Source organism: Lissotriton helveticus, chromosome 3_1 (assembly GCF_964261635.1).
Source record: "Lissotriton helveticus chromosome 3_1, aLisHel1.1, whole genome shotgun sequence".
NCBI classification, from domain to species: Eukaryota; Metazoa; Chordata; class Amphibia; order Caudata; family Salamandridae; genus Lissotriton; species Lissotriton helveticus.
The window spans coordinates 1988153132-1988173032 of NC_136061.1; the positions used below are offsets into that span (position 1 = coordinate 1988153132).

Genomic DNA, 19901 nt, shown 5'->3' on the forward strand with positions numbered 1-19901 from the left:
CCAATGCTGGTACGTATGCCTGTTGAGTAGGGCATTAGAGTTGGCAATGCGCCAGTGGATTGCTGCATTCCTCTCTATGTTCCTTCTAGTGAGGTCTATCCTCTTACTTTCCTTGTCTGGAGGTGGGCCTGAGTTTGTGGGAACATTGGCCCTCTTTCTGGCTGTTGCTACAATGATGGAGTCAGCCGTGACGGATCCCTGGATGTATGGTGGATCCTTAGAGGAATGTTTATACTTCTTCTCTGTCCTATTTGTGACAGACCTGCAGCTTGATGGTTCCTTGAATGCTTCCCTTCCCTGGTCCAGTACACTTGGGAGCATGGGGAGGAATTGCCTCCTAGTTTGAGTGGAGAGCAGGGTCTCTAAGAGGAAGCAGGCTTTTGGCTTCTCTTCCTCCAGTTTCACCCCATATGCTGCTGCCGCATTCCTGATGACCATATTGTAGATGCCAATGTCATCTGGCGGCGAAGGCCTCGAAGGACACTTTTCTACGGCCTCTTCCGGGCTTTTGGCGTCGAGGTCCTGCCAATCCAGGTCCTGCGCCACCGAGGATGCTGAGCTCAAACTTGTTTGTTGGTCTTCCTCGCCTTCTCCCTCCTCGTAATAGTATAGGCCCTCTTGGTGTTCCTGGGGCTCCGAAGTTTTCGGCGGCTCTTCGGCATCGAACTCCTCTTCGTCCTCGACGATCGTCGTCGGCTTCGACGGGATGGTGAACCTTTTCATCCGTTCATCAAATTCCTTTTTCCTTTCCAGGATGTTGTCCAATTCGGCCTCGAGCCTTCTCTTTTTTCTCTCCATCTCAGCGGCCTGTTCGGCGTCGAGGGTTTTGGACGATCTCTACGATGTTGACGTCAAAAATGCCTTTGGGTCCTTTTCCTTCGGCGTCGAGCGTGCCTTTTCGGGGACATGCTTCGACGACCTAGGCTTTTCTTGTGTTTTCGCCGACTGCAAGTCCTTTTCGTAGGATCCACTGGGCTGTTTGTCCCTGGATGCAGCCGTCTAATGTTTCGGCGCCAGTGTTCCTTTTTAGCACTTAGACTCTGTTTTTCGAGAGTCTGACTCTGATTTTCGAGAGTCTGTTGGGGTCTTAGGGGTCGACATCTCTCTTACCTCCTTTGGTTTACCTCCTTTGGTTTACGTATCGGTCTCTACGACCGTGTGGTCATCTGGTCCCTCGGCGATGTTGTCCTCTTCCCCACTGGAGAGGCCCAAGTCCCGGAGCGATGGAGGTTGACCTTGGCCTTGCATGTTGTAGTTGGCCCTCCTCTGTCTTTCTCTTACCCTGAGCGTTTTCGGGGTAAAAACCGAGCAGGCGTTGCAATCCTTGCTCTCGTGGCCGACCAGCCGGCAGAGGATGCAAACCAGACGCTGGTCCTTCTGCGCGTATTTGTGGTGGCGATTTCGGCAGATTTTAAAAGATGTTTTGTCCATTCCTGCACTCAGGGGGCCCCCTGTGTGCTCAATCTCTGTTGGACGTCGAAATTTTCGATGTTCTCCTCCTTCTTCGTCATCCCGGTTCAGTGGTCTTGATTGCGAGATGTATTCTCCAATTTTATTCTGTGTTTTTCTGTCTTTATCTTCTCCTTTTCTCCAAAAACTCGGGAACCTCTCGGTGACGATCCAGACACAATGGCGGAAAAAAGAATCTGAAGATGGTGCCCAAAGGTGGAAGCTTCCACTGGAAGCGTGCCGACGTCGCAGGAAGGACACCAAAAGGTGGGACGTACACGGCCACCTGGGCTACGGAAAAAAATTAAAAAACAGAAACAAGACTACGATTCCGGACCCAACCACTAGACCGCAGAATAATGCACAGCATAGTGAATCCAGAAAGATTCACGCTGCAAAATGACTTTACGCTGTACTTTGTAATCTACGTTCTACATATCAAGTGGGCTGGACGAGACCGCTTCCTCAGCGCCCATGCCTTGTTTGGGGATAAGAACTATCAGCGCCTGACTTGTATTAGGAAGTAGTCTGTTGAACACCGGACAGCCAGTCAGCATATGTTCTGTAAATTTCAGCTGGTATTCCATCTGTGCCTGCCATCTTAAAATTAGCTGATTCTAACACATCACTGTATCCTGCTCCAGCTCACTATCTTAAAGCTACAGTGTCAAATTCGTCTTGGTTATATTCTTTTTGTAGCTATGTTGCTTCTTCAAACATCACAGTAATAATAAAATAACAGAAACGTTTGCGTTTATCTAGCCTGCCATGTTAAAAAAAATATATTGGTATGTTTTTAAAGAGAAATTTTAATATACATCGTATGTGATAACTGTCTCTGTGAGTATGAATCTATTGAGGGGTTATGGGGACACAAACCAAGAATGAGACTAACATCTAGTGATTTCAAATGTAAATAGAACTCCAAGAAGTCATTATTGTTAGGTTTCGCCCTGGCGTTGCAACTGCGAAGCAGTTGCTCCGCCCAGGGCGAAATCTAATGTTATCTCAATAGTGGGGACTTGAAACCGCCCCTTCTTCCATTGGCTAGCTCCATAAATGAAGGCTAGCCATTGGAAGACATCAGCGTCAATCACTTTCTCCCGGTCAGAACGCGAATCGTGGGCGTTTCTGACTCTTTTTTTAAGTCCCGCCCTTGATGCCGTGTGTCCCGGGCCGCGCTGTGATTGGCTGCCGGCCCGGGACACCCCTGTGATGTCATTCCCCGGGCCACGCTGTGATTGGCTGCCGGCCCGTGACACCCCTGTGACGTCATTTCCCGGGCTGCGCTATGATTGGCTGCCGGCCCGGGACCTGACTTGTTTAATAGTTTGGCAAAGCAGCCAGTCCTACAAATAACCACCAGTTTCCTGTGCCTTTGCAAATGCTTGTGAAACTGAATAATATGCATTAGAAAACACAGTTTAATGTATTAGTGATGAAGACACAGCAAAAATACTTTAATCTAATTACAAAAAACACACGAGTGGGCAAACCAAGTCCCAAGCGATGTAATTCCTGTTTCACAAAACCTTTAATGACAATGTCATAAAAATAGAAAAAGGACGTGCTTTTACTGGTTTGCTGCACGCGTCGCAGTAAGACTTCGCATTTTAAAATAAAACTAATGAAGTCATGACCCTGTTAGTTACCCCTAGTCAGGCAAACGCTGGCCATAAAAAAAACAAGATCAACGTTCATCCGTGGGCTCCCGCTGATCTGTGACGCTCCGGCTGGCTTGGCAGCAACGCCCTTTGCACCGGAACTGGCTCTGACGCCGGCTCGGAAATGCCCTGGCTTGTGGTGACGTGTGCTGTCAGAGTTGGAGTCTAAGCTGCCGCCACGAAGTGGAAAGGAGGAGGTGGAGCGGGGAAGTTCAGCACCGGGAGAGCAGCATGGAGGCGCTGTACCACCAGACCAACAAGTGAGGGCGGGGCGAAATTGTACCTGTAACTGCCCCTGGCGTGGATGTGCTGCTGTACTAGGGGGATGCGGGAAAGAGCTAGGGGTGCTGAAAGAGCGGCAGTGCCTAGAGCACTTTACCATGAGTGAAAGGGGTGATGAAAGTAAACGGGGAGAAAGAGTCGGTGGGCATCTGAGCCAGTGAGCCTAAGGTGATGTAATGGGTAGGGTCTGTATGCGTTGTGGTTTTTTGCATGGCAGCTGTCTGTACTCAACAGAGGGTACTGTCAACATGTAGATTTTTCTTTGTTTACTTTGTCGCGTACGCAAACTGTTATTTTTATTTGTTTTCTGTCTTCCGTGTCCTTTTCAAGTTAAAGCAAGTTATCGGGTAAATAGAGTTTCTTTCCTATTGTCTCAAACCTCGTTTATGTGAGGTCACAACACTTGGCGCGAATAAGGGAGTCAAGACGTGATGGCAATATGTAGCTAAAGTATTAGAGATCCGGAGTAGGTTGGTTCATAGGGAAGATGTGAGTATATTTATTATATCTACATGGATTGTGAAGTAACTGTTAAGGGGAGGGGCAGGCTCCCCAAAAGTAGCCTCCAGTAATCAAAGTCTTTTGCACCCGAGCTCCAAGGTTGAACCGCTGCAGCCTCTTTTGGGTGGCCGTAGTCACCTTCTCCACCCTCCTCCTGGGGCACTATTACACCGCAGAGGACCGCCAACCTCAAAGTTGGGGAACAAGGTTCAAGTCTCGGTGGGGACGCTAAACATCTTGTAATTGTATATGAAACTGCAAAAAGCACAAATTTCAAATGTTATCGACCTTTGGAGGATGAACATCTATTCGACCATACCACCTAATTCCCCTTCACCCACCCAGCTCTAGAGTCCATGAAAATCGGTTCCTACTCCTTGAAATTTATTACAGCAGGATAGCTTTTTCATGGGAAGGGGAGGCAAAATGATGTAACCAATACAATGGGCTCACAGTGCATTATGTAATACAGTTGTTACAATAAGCGCTACCTCGTGGGCATCTTCTGACTCGGGTTTAGTGAGAACTTCCGGTGACAAAGGGCCCTTGACGCCGCCTCTCTGTGGGCAAAAAGGAGGTTTTCTATCAGTGTACCACAGTTCCGGTAAACTTCTGCAGACAGGCCTAAATGTATTTAATTCTAAAACATACACAACCAAGCTATCAACAACGGGGGGGTCACACACTGGAATGCGGTCATATGGCCAAGATCACACAACCTGTCAACTGTAGGCAGACCATGATGGTTGAATGCAAATGTGGTGCGGGGGCCTTTATCTGTACACCTTGTCTAGGTCTGGGTATGAGTGTTTATCGGCATGCGCGCCTGTGTGAGCATTAGTGTGCTTACCCTGTGTGCCTTTTGTGTAGATTCATGTGTGTATGTCTTTTGTAGTTTGGTGTCTATACATATGTGCGTGGTTTGGAGTTTATGGACGCTGTGAGTTTGTCTTGATGCATGTGGTTCTGCGTGTGTGGCTGGTGTGTGAGTTTTAGCGGTCCAGTGTGTGTGGGTGTATGTAAGGACTAGTGTATAGATGTTGTGCTTTGGAGAGTTTGATATGTGTTGTGGTTCAGCGTGACTAGGGAGTGCTAGGGAGTGCAGAGTGCTAGGGAGTGCAGAGTGACTGGGGAGTGCAGAGTGACTGGGGAGTGCAGAGTGACTGGGGAGTGCAGAGTGACTGGGGAGTGCAGAGTGACTGGGGAGTGCAGAGTGACTGGGGAGTGCAGAGTGACTGGGGAGTGCAGAGTGACTGGGAGTGCAGAGTGACTAGGGAGTGCTAGGGAGTGCAGAGTGCTGGGGAGTGCAGAGTGACTAGGGAGTGCTAGGGACTGCAGAGTGACTGCAGAGTGCTAGGGAGTGCAGAGTGACTGCAGAGTGATAGGGAGTGCTAGGGAGTGCAGAGTGACTGCAGAGTGCTAGGGAGTGCAGAGTGACTGCAGAGTGCTAGGGAGTGCAGAGTGACTAGGGAGTGCTAGAGAGTGCAGAGTGACTAGGGAGTGCTAGAGAGTGCAGAGTGACTAGGGAGTGCTAGAGAGTGCAGAGTGACTGCAGAGTGACTGCAGAGTGACTAGGGAGTGCTAGGGAGTGCAGAGTGACTAGGAAGTGACAAGGGAGTGACTAGGGAGTGGCTAGGGAGTCTAGGGAGTGGCTAGGGAGTGCTAGAGAGTGCAGAGTGACTAGGGAGTGCAGAGTGACTAGGGAGTGGAGAGTGACTAGGGAGTGGAGAGTGACTGCAGAGTGACTAGGGGGTGGAGAGTGACTGCAGAGTGCTAGGGAGTGCAGAGTGACTGCAGAGTGCTAGGGACTGCAGAGTGACTGCAGAGTGACTGCAGAGTGCTAGGGAGTGCAGAGTGACTGCAGAGTGCTAGGGAGTGCAGAGTGACTGCAGAGTGCTAGGGAGTGCAGAGTGACTGCAGAGTGCTAGGGAGTGCAGAGTGACTAGGGAGTGTTAGGGAGTGCTAGGGAGTGCAGAGTGACTAGGGAGTGCAGAGTGACTAGGGACTTCTAGGGAGTGCAGAGTGCAAGAGAGTGCAAGGGAGTGCAGAGTGACTAGGGAGTGCTAGGGAGTGCAGATTTACTAGGGAGTGCTAGGGAGTGCAGAGTGCTAGGGAGTGCAGAGTGACTAGGGAGGGCTAGGGAGTGCTAGGGAGTGCAGAGTGACTAGGGAGTGCTATGGAGTGCTAGGGACTGCAGAGTGACTGCAGAGATTAAGCTAATGGCAATGAAAATGACAATGCCATTTATTTATCTGTTTTCAAAACCAACACATAAATACAAATTTTGTCATTTACAATGCCAATAGCTCTAACTTTTCCAAAGGCGAAACCATTGCATTGTAAATGCTTGTTTGACTATAGCATCAGTCAGTAATTCTTGTTATTTGCCATTGACTGTCTTTTAAACCTGAGCTGAAGTTTAGGTCACCTAGGGATGGTAATAAATATTTAACCATCTACAAGGTCAGTTAATACTTTAGCTCCTGAATATACCACCATTATCTACCACTTCTCACAGTCCCAGGTGTAATGCGCAGCCAGTTAGCTGTCTGTTGTAAGACTGATTCATCTGTGGAGCGAGACTAAGCAGTATGCCTTCCGAGCAAAGGGATTAGGTGCCCCATTAAAAATATTTCAAGCAATGCTTTAGTGACTTGTAGTTCACAGAAACTGGACTTTTCTTTTATAATGCATGGTTTGGCTGGGCAGGAACATTCTTTTTTTTTATTTTTTATGAAAATGTTTATCAGTAAGCCAAATGCTTTGTTATAATATATGCCTGTATGCAGTTTTTGTGAGTTCAGTATGTTGGTAGGGTTTTAATGAAGACTACTCCTTCTTTAATTTAAGTTGCCGTGCTGAAATTATTTTTAGGTCGAGCCTGGGCAGCCCATGCGCATGCGCTGCTCTGCGAGCCATTCTGTGTTGAAGTGTGTACTTGAAGCCCCGCCCACTCTCCGCCCATATTTGTCATTAGCTTGCCTCATTGCCTTTCGCAAATGCTGGCTTCTGATTCGTTATTAGGCTTGTTAGTCCCTCCTTAGTACCACCTTGTCTTCTTTTGTAGCCTCCCATGAGGACTGGCGCTTTTACTGTGGTTGTTACACAGTACGTATGTCTTCTTTAGTCCGGAAGCACTTTTTTCTTTAATGAGTTTCCCTTACTGCAAAAGGGCAGGAGGGTCTCTTGTGCGCAGTTGTGACCACTGGCTTGCTTATTTAACTCGTAGCAAACTGGGAGCTCTTCAGGGGCCATGGGAGACAGAAGGGGGCAACTCAGCAATGCCTTCAAGCATTTGGAGTGCAATAGGTCTTGAATTTGCAAGAGTTTAAGCTATTGGCATTGTAAATGACAAATGCCTTTTATTTAGGTTTCAAAAACCAAAGCATAAATAAAAGGCATTTTCATTTACAATGCCAATAGCTCAAACTCGCATAAATGCGAGACCTATTGGATTGCAGGTGCTTGTTTTAATAGTAATTATATTTTTGCCCACTAGGTGGTTAGCTAACAAAGGTTAGCCAATGGCAAAGGGCTTGTGCTTTGTTTACACTTCAAGATAGAGCCGAGGGAAGAAATAATTGATTTCTGGTAATTCATGGTCAGCTGTTTCATAGATGGTTTGTCCTGCGAATTTTTGAGAAATGAGTGCTTGTTTTATTAACGTTGAAAAAACATTCAAAAGTAGGCGTGCTATTACTTTTGAAAGAGTTAGTTTTGAAATGTTCTTTCTGGGAAACTCATACTGCATCTCAACTCTCTGCCTCTTGAAAATCATGTTTTTTTGAATGCTATTCTTTCCTTCTCAAGTCGACAGGACGATAGGGACCAAAGATTAGCAGTAGTTCCTTGTGCCATAAATGACTACACCAGTGTGGTTAATCGTTTATTCAGCAGGAGTATTTAAATGTCCCTCATTCATTTTGAGACCTTACATTCTCCATCGTTAAGTACTTTTCTAATTTGTGTTTTTTTGATTTTTCAGGTTCGAGTTGATGCGAATGTGCTGGCAGTACAATCCAAAAATGAGACCTTCCTTCCTGGAAATCATCAACAGCATCAAGGACGAGTTGGATCCGTTATTCAAAGAGGTTTCATTTTTCTACAGTGATGAGAATAAGCCCCCGGACATGGAGGAGCTAGACCTGGAGGCAGAGAACATGGAAAGCATTCCATTAGATCCTTCCTCCACCCTCCAACATACGGACAAGCACTCTGGGCACACAACTGAGAATGGCCCAGGAGTTGTTGTCCTAAGGGCCAGCTTTGACGAGAGACAGTCATACGCACACATGAACGGGGGGCGAAAGAATGAGAGGTCCCTGCCGTTGCCACAGTCTTCGGCCTGCTGATCCTCTACCAGAATGATACACTTATACCCACAAAAACATTACAAAACAACAAACAATAAATTAAAATGCCTACCGTACCTCAGTGGATTTTCAGAACTGCCATTGCTGCAACTGAAGAATCCTCTTTTCAGTAAAAAAATAAAAGAAATATAAACAAAAAAATATTTTTTCCTCCCCCTACCTGTCAATATGCAAGCAGATGTTTGTTTCATCATGGACAACATCAAAGAGGCAACACGTGCAACTCTCAAAATGGTTAACTCAATTTCTTCTGTCCCTGCTTTCCTGCGTTGAATTGACTGACGTCGGGCACTTTCTTCAGACCAGAAGGAATGCAGGGATTCTACACACTACAGATCTTCATGCAAAATACATATTATAATATGACTGGATTTTTTAATATTGCTCTATATCTTTTTAGAAACAAGAGAAACAATAAAAAAATGGGCCATTACTCGTCAAACTTTACAACCATTTTCAAACGCTGCCAAATTTTGCCAAAAAAGAAAAGCTGAACTGTTTTTCATTATTATTTTTTTTTTTTTATGGGGCTTGACGCAGGCTCTATCAGGGTTTATTCACCTCTTTCAGTAACCAAGATTACTGACCAATACACTCCATACCATGGTACACTGGTTTTCATTTTACTATTTCACATCGATTATCACTTTTTGTCTCAGCAATTGTTTTTGATGCTGTAATTAGGGCACTTTTTTCCCCTCATCCGCGGGTCACATGGGAGGGGAACCAAGCAAAGCGATAACTCGGAAGAACCTGTTAATGGTGCATCAAAACTTTTCTTAAAAAAGAAAGAAACAAGAAGATGGGACAAAAATTGAAAAACACTCCACATACAGTCAACCACAAGTCATTGAAAGATGCAAGAACCAGATCCTCAAGACACGCAGTCTGCCTCATTTGTAGGTTTGTGGGAAAGTAGATATTAAAGAAGAGGCAGTTAGAAAAAATGTGTAAGCATATTACGCTTTGTTGACGTTTTCTCTCTGTTAAGACTCAAAAAGGTCAAGCAGTTGTGTTAGACCATGGATCACTTGCGTAAGTCAAGCATCATTTTGTGTCACTTTTATAACTTTTTTACGGTTCAATTATTCATCTATGTACAGAAAAAAGCTGCTATTTTTTTGTTCTTTTGTTCTTTATCTTTGTGGATTTAATCTATGGAAAATCTTCAGGTCTGAATTCCCTTCCCTTCTCTTCAACCTGCCTCCTTTCCCAAATCCTAGTACAGCTCCCAAATTCCAACTAAATTTCTTATGCTTTGTACTATAGTGTGTTATCTATTTTTTCCTCCCAGTATCAAATACCTGTAACATGATTTGCCATGAACTGTTTGATGCCTTGGTATATGAATATTTCTGTTCCACTTTCTCATTCAATCCTTTATCGACCTCCACTCCCTCCTCCTCAGTCCAGGAATACTTACTATATTGACATTGTAGTTTGTGGGTAGAATGGCTTTGGAGGGCTTACAGTGTGAGAGGCAAAGAAAGCAGCTTTGCCGGACATGTTTCGGGGTACGTGATAGTACGTGCACTGTTGCACCATATCATCCCTACTCCACCCTCAACCCATACCATGTTCAAGTCTGTTACAATGCACGGCGTGATACAAACTCAGGTCTAAAAAATGGGGAAAATTAAAAAAAAAAAAAAATATGTGCTTTCTTGCTCCATATTCATTTATTTGTTGTTGTGCAAGTCTTTCGCCCTCGCCTCTTACGTTGATTGCAACACATGGTATATTTTTATAATTGTTAAACACAATATCAGTTTAGCTGCAGACACTCGGTTTTTGGGTCACTGTTTTTGTTACAATTATTTTTAGCCGTTCCATCCCAGGAGCAATCTCTGTTAGGTTTGCTTGGCATGAGGGGACTTTTTTCTTCTTGAAAAACATATAAGTACTAGTGACCAACTTTCTAAAAAAAAAAAATGGACATGTGAGGAAAGTAGCAATGATCGGATATTGGGCTAGAGGAGACCTTGTTAATAGCAATTGCTTAGGAACATTTTACAAGTTGACAGTTTTCAAGGATTAATGATGCTTCTTAAAATAATTAAAGTAAGCAAATTATGTGGTCCATATTTAAAATGCGTTCCCCTTGTTCTCCGACTAATGATGTGGTGAGAATGCATTTCTTTACATGTGATTGTATTCAATTGTGGACCACAGTCACTGGACTTGTTTAGTTTTCTGCCAGTTTCACACCGCAACACCAATACTGCTTTGAGTGTGCACCTGTTGTTCCAATCTCCTCGGATAAAGAAGTTTTCTCATTGGAAGCAATTGCAAAGAGAGCAAACACCACCAGTAATAACAGGCAGGGATGCCATTACTCTCATTAAAAACACATATTGCAGTAAATAATCATAAAGACTTCGTGTTTTATGGTATTTGGGTACTACCTTAAAATTACTGGACTGCCCTGTAAATGCTTGCTCATCTTCAATTCTGTTGCTGAAGATTTTTATTGAAAGAATGCCCACTTATCCAAGACATGCATTGTTTCCTTCAGTAAACATCCTTTGAGGCAGTAAAGAAGCAAGACGTCTCCTGCTACATGCGGAAGGGCAAATGAAGAACCCTGCCAGCAAGCCTGATGCTCTGCTAACCAGCTGTGGTTGAATTATGTTCTTTCCTATAAAATGGCCGTAAAATACCCGAAGATATTATGTCTTGTTAGTGGTCAACATATACTAATGTCCATAATCTTGTTCCGTAATGTCACAAAGAGATTATTCTACGTGGCGTCTAGTGCTCCATATATTCCCAAGTGGACGCACCATGTTTTTTTGGAACCAAAAGCAGACAGAACGTTTTAGTGAGTATTTCATCTCATGTTCTGTTTGTGCTTAAAATAAGATAGAGGGGTACATTGAATATTGCAATTGATCACTATAGTAACTTCAGTCACGTTACAATGTGTTTTTTCTTTGTTGTTGAAAGGCGTCCAAAAGGATGCATTCCCACCTCCCAGAGTTAGTAGCTTTCCAAGTTTAACCCCGGGCTTGCGTTTTAAAGTTCTGCCATTGACACTCGTGGATCTTGGAACATGGACATGGTGTCAGCTGTAAGGCGCAGTCATAAGAACTCTCATCTCAGACACAATCAGTTTCCTTGATATATCTTATATTAAGTCATCCTTTTCAATCTCTGTTTGATATACTTGATTGTTCTGTACATTCTGCTTTGTTTGATTTTATTTCCCCTTTCTGTAAACTGAGTTTCTAGCTATCTTGAATATTGAAAGGTTTCTACAAGATGCCCCTAATTTCAACTTGGTGGTGTCACCAAGTTCTGGTACAGACAGCATCCATCAGCTTCTTTTTAGCATGAGCCAACATTGTATGAGACCGGTTGCTAGCATTCTAAAATAGGGTAATCAAGAAGACTAACTTTCTTCCCCTCTCCTCTAGTGAGATGTTATAAACAGGGATTTGATTATCGCACTAAGATCTGTCACACGAGGATCACTCTTCAAGGCGTGCAAGCAGACACGTGTCTGATGCACCTCAGTGTCTATACGTGAGAGAGGTCAAGTCCTAGATACTGATATATTTCATTTCATGACATATCATGAGGAAAACCGTATGTTCAGTGTGCATCACAAGTAGAGTTACAGGTCTTGAATCCTGCACTGTAGTACAGAATTATAACAACTTTCCTGCTATCAGTTATACCTCATCTTGGCATCTGCTATACCTCATCTTGATAAACCATTGTTGGCCACTTTGGGTTGTGCCGAATCAAGGCCAGTACTTAAAACTTTCTCAGGATTCAGACTAGCCTCTACTATTCTGTTCATCAGTAACCGTTGTTTTTATTTCTATTATTTGTTTATTTAAAAAAACACTTTTAAGGAGAACTAACGTGTAGGCAGTTAATTTGGAGGAGAAGGATAGGATGCCATTTTCAAATTTCAGGCGTTTTGAAATCAACATGATACATTGATTCTTCTTTAGACAATCAACATTTTTTTATACTTTAGTGATATGAAGTTGCATGCCTAAAATGAGTTTGGGAAACTTGTACAGACAACAGCCTAAGTAAGAAGAAGAACATTTGCTTACAGCATCTTATCCACCCTCCCCTTCTCGGACATTGACTTGTCCATAATCCTGTCTGCTCTCCATAAAGTTATAAATTAACTTTCCTTGTGCCCTATCCATTTATTAGCAAATGCTACTTCTGAAAACCTGAATGGACTGCCAATGGGGAAAGGAACTGAATTTACTATTGCGCTTGGTGGTTTACACCTCTACTTACTTCTCATACATAATGATAGAAAGTCCTACTACCAGAAATTTGGTTTGACCACGCAAGTCACAAGCTTTCTTACTTGGCCTATGAGTTGGGAATCAGACCTAGAGTTTGTCAATTAACAATACCTGTAGTGCTAAAACATAGTCTTTACCACATTACCATTGGCCTCAGTTTCATACTGTTATATACCTGTCTCCACATATAACTATCAGACAGACGCTGTGTTCTTATCAAGTATCCTTTAATATTGAATAAAAAAATTGCCATCAAGCTCTTACCCAGCCACCCTTGGCAGACTTGGTAGCGTTAACAAGTCCATCTGATATCCTTGTTCTGTGTCTCACAAATTCCAATTGACCTGTTGCAAACATATCAGGCGATACTACCTTGGGGGCCTTATCTGAGCGTGTATTTTGATTAAGGAAAGAATAACGCAAAGCTGAACAGACATATTATTGAATCAATATAAGCAGTAGTTTGAAAAATGCTTGTTATGGCCCTTAAAAATAATGCCTCTCCTGATCCAAGTTAGTTGCCGCCTGCACCTATACCTCTGCACATTCGTTTGTCTGTTAAGAAATATGTAAAAACAAAAGGTGCACTGCCCTTCCTCAGGCTTCAGACATAAGGCAGTGGTGCATTTGTCTGTTTTTGGAACTTAGGCTCCTCCTTAGGAAGCCTCCTCAGAACATCTGCATTACCAATAGAATAAAGTATGGGGACTGGGGAAGGGGAAAGTGCATCTCGATGTGTGAAATAGAAACCAAAACTCTTTCATACCACTGCTCACAAAGGATTCTGTGAAACAAAGGGCTTCTTCTGGGATGGAACAGTTCTTTTTATTATTATTTTGTATTATTATTATTATTATTATTATTATTAAGAACAAAACCTTTAAAATATACCGATTGCTAATTGTGACTGGAGATTAAAGAATGTTTGTGGTGTGCCTTTTTTTTCCGTGTATGCTTAGTTTTCACAATATTTTCTTGCTTTTGTCCCGTAGTTATTTACCCTCTAAAATGATAATTAAGAAGGTATTCTATGTAGGATTTTTTTTTTAATTTATTGTTATATCAGTTTAAATCACTGTAGAGAGACGCCCCACCACAAATTTAGAGTACTGAGAAGTTTTTTGTGTTTGACAGGGGGACAGTTGATATTGATTATTTTGTTTATTTTTTTCAAACATTTATCTACCTCACTCATTTTTTATATGTATATAAAAACCATCTCTCACTACTCAGCAGTTGACAATATGCCGTTGAAACAGGTAACCTCATTCACAAGACAACCACAAACACAAGGTTTTTGAGAGGTGAGCACTGTGCTTTTCCCCTGGGTTTCTTTCAAGACAATTTTTTCTCGCACAAAATATCCTTCTTAGCTGAGCCAAGAACCTTAAACAAGCAAAAGGGAAACAGTTTCAGAGACTTTCGAAAGTGCTTGTGTTGTAGTGGCAGAGAACGCATACTCCGACAGTAATATGGACAGCGTGAGAAAGTTTGTTGAGGAAGACCCATCTACTGTGTAGCTTCATGTAAAACTAAAACTTGGCCAAGTTGCACATCAGCAAATGGTGGCCTTACCTTAGTAGACAGTATGCTTTCTATACCTCCTGATGTCAGATGAAAAGGTTTGAGGTCTGGTCTGTGTGGATGATTCATAAGGAACTATTATGAACATCGACTACCTAGACCAGTCTGGTTGCTTTGTAACAGTCCTAGCAGAATTAGCATGTGCCATATTTGGCTGTGGAAGGAGATTTTCCTGCTATTCGCGAGCAGTGATACCTGATTGCATAATACTTATGGGGTGACTTGGAAGTACACAGCAGTAAGTATTGTAACTGAAAAACGAAAGCATCTGCTTAACGTAAAACAAATAATATCGCTTTACTTCCAGGGCCACCGTTTTTTACATCCATCTATCCTGTTATAGAGTTACAAGCACTGGTTAGGTCAAAGTGAATCTTTGCTGCTGGAACCTTATCTCAAGAAAGTCAACCCATCTTTTGCCCCTTGACCTAATAGAATATTCACCTTAGATTACCCATCTAAGGGTCACGTTGAATCAGGTGAATTTCTACACGAAAAAAGTGATTGTCATTGTGAATAGTGAACGTCTTTAATCTGCAATAAACTGAAGCAGTGTGTTATTTTGCTACTTGTAAAACAGTGAAGCAGCATGGCCTAGAACACAGCTCCTTTGTCTGCTCAAGTTTTTCCAGATATCTGAAAACTACTTTGGGGAATACTACTGTGCAGAATTTAATACAAGCACACAAAATTGCTGTACTGATTCTCCCCAGAACTAAACTTGTTGAAAAGAAATATCGCCAAGTCTGCCAAATCCAGCAACTTTTGACAGCTAAAAAGTAAAATACATCCATGGAACAGAGTTGGCCATCTAGAGACTATATCTCTTTTGTGTATGTGTCAAAAAGATTTTGACATTTACAACTGTCACTGTCTGCCCCGATCATGTTCTGTGGCCTAATGAATTCTCTGTACCATTTTGCGCTGACCATTTGGTGTCTGTTGGTAAAGTGCTAAAAAGACAAATGAGTTTTAACATGCTTTGAAAGTGGATGCTGTTTCTGTGTATAACTTCGAGACGGACACGTTATTAAAACTGGCACATGGTCTGGAAGGGACAGGTCTCCCTTGCTATCTTAAAATGTAAACCATGTTTGGAGATCACTGACCACTAATGCTGGTAGTGCAAGGGTTCCAATCAGATTACTGCAGCAAATTTGGCATAGTATAATCTAAAAATATTTAAGGGCAAATAGAATAAGGATGTTTGGCCTTTTTGTGTCCATTTAATTTCTGTGTGTTATTTTGTCACTTGATCACAAACATGCACTGCAAGCCAAAGGATAACAATGATTTTAGGAGGTTGAAGTATCTGTTTGCTGTCATGAATATACCTAAAGTCTAAATTTGAATCTAGTAGCAGAGGGGAATGCCTTTTGATCTGAATTCGAAAAAAAGGAATTTCACCAAGTTTCAAAATATTCCTGTGCTTTAATTCTGTGAGGAAGTGAAGTTGCCATATTTATATGGGATGTTGGTGTACTATTAAAATGCTGCTAATATTGCATTCCTAAAGTCACCGTTTTGCTTGACATCGTTTTCAGAGCAAAAAATGCCTTTGCCTTGAAGACACAGCACTGTGCTTAAATGCCACAATTTGTCTCTTAGACTAGAGTTTCCTGAGTGCTCATGTATCGCATACTCCATAATGCCATGGTCTTTACATAAACTCTTGGGAAAGTATGCTCCTCACCTCTCTTTTACACACACAAAGATCTCCACAAAAGGAGATGTTCTGGTCATTCAGCTGGCTGTACAAGGGTTTTGTTGAAACTGTCCAAGGTTTTTGTTTGTTTTTGTATGTAGATGGTTAAAGAGTAGGAAAAAACACTAACAATGTAGTGCCCATCATAAACCTTTCAGAAGCACTTACAATACTGTCATATAATTACACAGAGCAGATGGCGTGTGTTTGATGATGCCACAATCTGCTTTCTTGTACCAAACCACCTTAACTACACATTGTTCCACACAAATAGTGCTAAAAAAAAACCTTGTTGTATGTAGCGTTTGCTCCTTGTTTTGCAATAGTATTTCACTTTTTGTTTAAAAAATATTTTGAACTGTTGTACCTGTTGGATGTTAGAAACCAGTTATTTATGTATACGAATCTTTTATTATATTGGCTTAATTTGTACATTAGGTACATTGTATGATGCCTTTTTAGGAAACGTGTTGAGAACTGCATACACTACAGTCTGGGTTGGTACATGGAATTTGGTCCAGTTCAATTGAAGTTATTTTTCTAAAGCAGTTGTTATATACATATGTACAATATTGTATCTTAAGTGTGTCAAAATTTTATCACAATATAGACACTTACGATTATGTGATATGTAGACGCATACAGCTGCTGCCCTCAGCAAAGGGGTATTTGAATGCAATGAAACACCGGGACAATCTGCTTAACCCCTGAGTCCACTTACTCACTTCAAATAGTATATAGAAGGTGGTTTGGTTCAAGGACGAATGATTGTTATATTAATACAGAAGCTTGTCATGCTTGGTTATAAATAAGATGTTATTTTTCTTGATAGAGTAGAATTAAAAACCAAGTGCAAGAAACAGTGGAAGCAAGTTCATGATTAACCAAACTGCTTTTCACTGTGATAAAACTCTATTTGGCTTGTTTTGCTTAACTTGCGCTGCCTTGTTCTGCTCCTGTTGTGAAAATACAGTGTATCCGAGATGGATAGTGCCTCAATCAACTGTTCCAAACATTTTCGAGGAGCAGTTTTAGTTAATTGACTTGGGTTTCCAGTTAGACTGGATACACGCTTGATATTAAGATGTGATCCCGACACTCTGTTCACTCAATTATAATACATAAAAGGGTTTAGTGTTGACAGCAGTGAGCTTAAGCATCAAGAACACTTAAGTCACCCGTGACAAACTACAGGGCTGTTATGTTCTCTCAACTTCCTCCATTGAATTTAAAAGGATCCATGTAAAACAAATATATTTGGGTCATGCTCATTGGGGCATCCCACAGAATGATCGGCCACCCCAAGTCAAGTCGAACATTGTGACATAGATTGAAATATGGTACACAAGAGCAGTGGGAACTGATGTTTTGGAAAAAATATAGCATTTTTGTTTGGATTAGTACACTTATTGCCAGGAACGCTGAAGATACAGAACGAATGGGAGGGAATAAGAGAGCTATGGAAAACCGGTTTTCTGTCTAATCTCAGTTTAGATTGCCTGGTTGTTCTTAGCAAAAGGCACTTAAAATTACTCTATAATTAAGAACACATCCAGGACAATTTGAGCTGAGATCAGAAGTTTCAGGGGGATGCTGTTAAGCCTAAAACAGAGATCATTGTTGGGCTTTTGGTCCTGATAAGGTTTCAGATAACTTCATGGTTAGTTTAGCTCACAGTTCTCTCTCTTTGTAGGGGCAGAATGGGAATCCTGCTCCTAAGTAAGGCCAGATGTGGTGCTGACATATTAAAGGACACACACACACTCTAACCATATGGTCTTAAGACGCACTCTTGCGACTATGGACTCCAGTTCTAGAACTGTTAAGCATCTCACAGCGACCAGTTACAACTGCTACAGATTGATTCTGACCTGTTGCAACCTCTTGCTCTCTCTTTTGTCTTGTATCCCTGGCGTTAAATAAGAAAAAATCATTTGCATTTCCAATAGGGCTCTTATGTCCAGTAGATTACGGGTAGTCAGTTGACAAAGATCTGGTTTACAACTACTTATTCAGTGTTTTCATTGCATTTTTGTAATTGCATAAAATAATTTTATAGTGTGTATGTAGTTTATAAATGCCTGTGATTAATATTTGAAGGGCACTCCTGTATTAAATGTTGATGTGCATGGCTATATGTCAAGCCATACACACAAAAAATGTGTGTTTGTGAGTGGACAGTCTCTTTGCGGGCAACAGTTTCCTTGCTAGCTTTACAAATGCCAAAAAGGATCTTTTACTTCTCCATGTCATACAGTTCATACCTTTTTCCTCAAGCTTTGTGTCCTAATAATAAAGAAACATTTGTTTAAAAAAAAAATGGTTGAGGAGAAAAGTTCTGTATCTTCAGTGTATCATTTTCCCATAGCCCCTGGTTGAGGTGGGATCATTTGAAGTTGTCATTTCACTTTTACAAAACAGTGTGGTCAACTTATTGTATTTAAAGAGCCGCGTTGGGGATATAAACAAGAAGGGGTTGTCTGTTCAACAGTCCTAGCAGTCTTATTTCTTAGATTATTATTATTGCCCTTGTTATTATCGTCAAACGTGTGGACAGGATATGAATGCATTTTAGTCAGTAAAGGTCATCAGTGTCATTTAAGTAAAGAAAACTATGTTTACAGATTTCTTATCACTTGATAACATTTTATATGCATCAATTTATATACTGTCTAGTTTGCATTAAAACAATCCTTGTTGGGTCGAACAAGGAAAAATCCTTATTTATTCTTTATCTATAAGGGAACACTGAAGTTCGTTCCTACATACAAAGGACCCAACAGATAATAATTACAATAATAATCGTCAGAAAATCATGGACTGACAGGCTCAGAGATGATCCCATTCCCCCTTCCAAATGCAGCACATTTCCTTGACTTGCTGTTTGTTTGTGAACTAATGAGGTTTTTAAGATCAAAAGCATTGGCCAGAGTTTGACTGCCTCTGGAGCAAAATAAACAGCACCATGAAACTGATGCATTGCTGATATAAACAAATCCAAGTTTTCTGGTTTTGAAAATATATATATATACATTTTCAAAAAAGCAGTGATAACATGGCCAATCTGTTACATGCAAAATTTACTTGCTACTTGTAAATTATTCATAATGAAATTCCTGTGTTTATATTGAAAAAAATGAATCAGTAGATGACAAAAAAATTCAAAATGTTTTTTGTATATTCTGTTGTAAGAATTTATTCCTGTTATTGCGATATACTCTGGATTCTTTACATTATGTAAAATAAACTTTTGTCTATTTTGAATGGCTGAAGCTAAGGCAATTTTAGTTTCTCTTACTCTGCTTTTTTCTAGTAGTTAAAGTACTACAAGATTTAAGTTAAATAAAAGAATTCTGTATGCATCAGTGTCTGCTATTCATGTTACTGTTGTCTGCCATTCTGCCTCAAAGGATGCTGCCTCCCACAGCTAGGAGCACCTACATTTCCAAGTATTTCATTTTCATATGTAAATTGGTTACTGACTTGCCTTCCTTAAGAATTGTAAGACTACTGAAGCATTGCTACTACACCATGCCAGTACCTAAATCATTTGAGCTGCATGTCTCGTGCATTAATACTTAGATGAAAGCTATTTTACTTGGAACTTGGAGACTGCTTTCCTTTCTGATGGTTGAGTGGAGAGCACTAGTGCCATTTAATAGAAAATTGGCTTAATAATTCATCCATGTTAAAATAGCAGGATCGTAGCATCACTGATTCAGATTCCTTTACTTCTTTAATTTTATATACTGAAAATATGCTTGCAGGACCCTTTGTCTAATTACTTATTAAAGAAAAGGGGTAACCCTGTGTCCCTCAGAACCTGGGTAATTAATGGTTAAACAAGGATGGTTCTCTAGATATTAACTAGTACCTGGCCACCAGAAAAACACTTGTATATATATGTATATATTGATTGTATTGAATTTATTCTCCACTGTATATACTTCTTCACCACTTGATCACTATTCACTATTGTCACGCATTTGCTCCTTAAATTGACTTTGACAGTCTATGTACGCAATGTATGAAACTTCTTTTGAATGAACTCAATTCAGATAAATAC

At 41.4% G+C, this 19901-nt stretch overlaps 1 protein-coding gene across 4 annotated transcripts in view; it reads left to right on the top strand.

Annotated features, from left to right (window-relative positions):
• Positions 1-19901, top strand: part of IGF1R (insulin like growth factor 1 receptor) — a 1553571-nt gene that overhangs the window by 1175440 nt on the left and 358230 nt on the right. For 2 of the 4 annotated variants that reach the window (XM_078683133.1, XM_078683132.1), the window contains one exon: positions 7882-8410. The exons of the other annotated variants lie outside the window; for them this stretch is intronic. In XM_078683133.1, the coding sequence (XP_078539259.1) occupies positions 7882-8248 (367 nt within the window). In that variant the 3' untranslated portion in view covers positions 8249-8410. Of the gene's footprint in view, positions 1-7881; positions 8411-19901 lie in introns of those variants that run through there. 4 annotated transcript variants of the gene reach the window in all.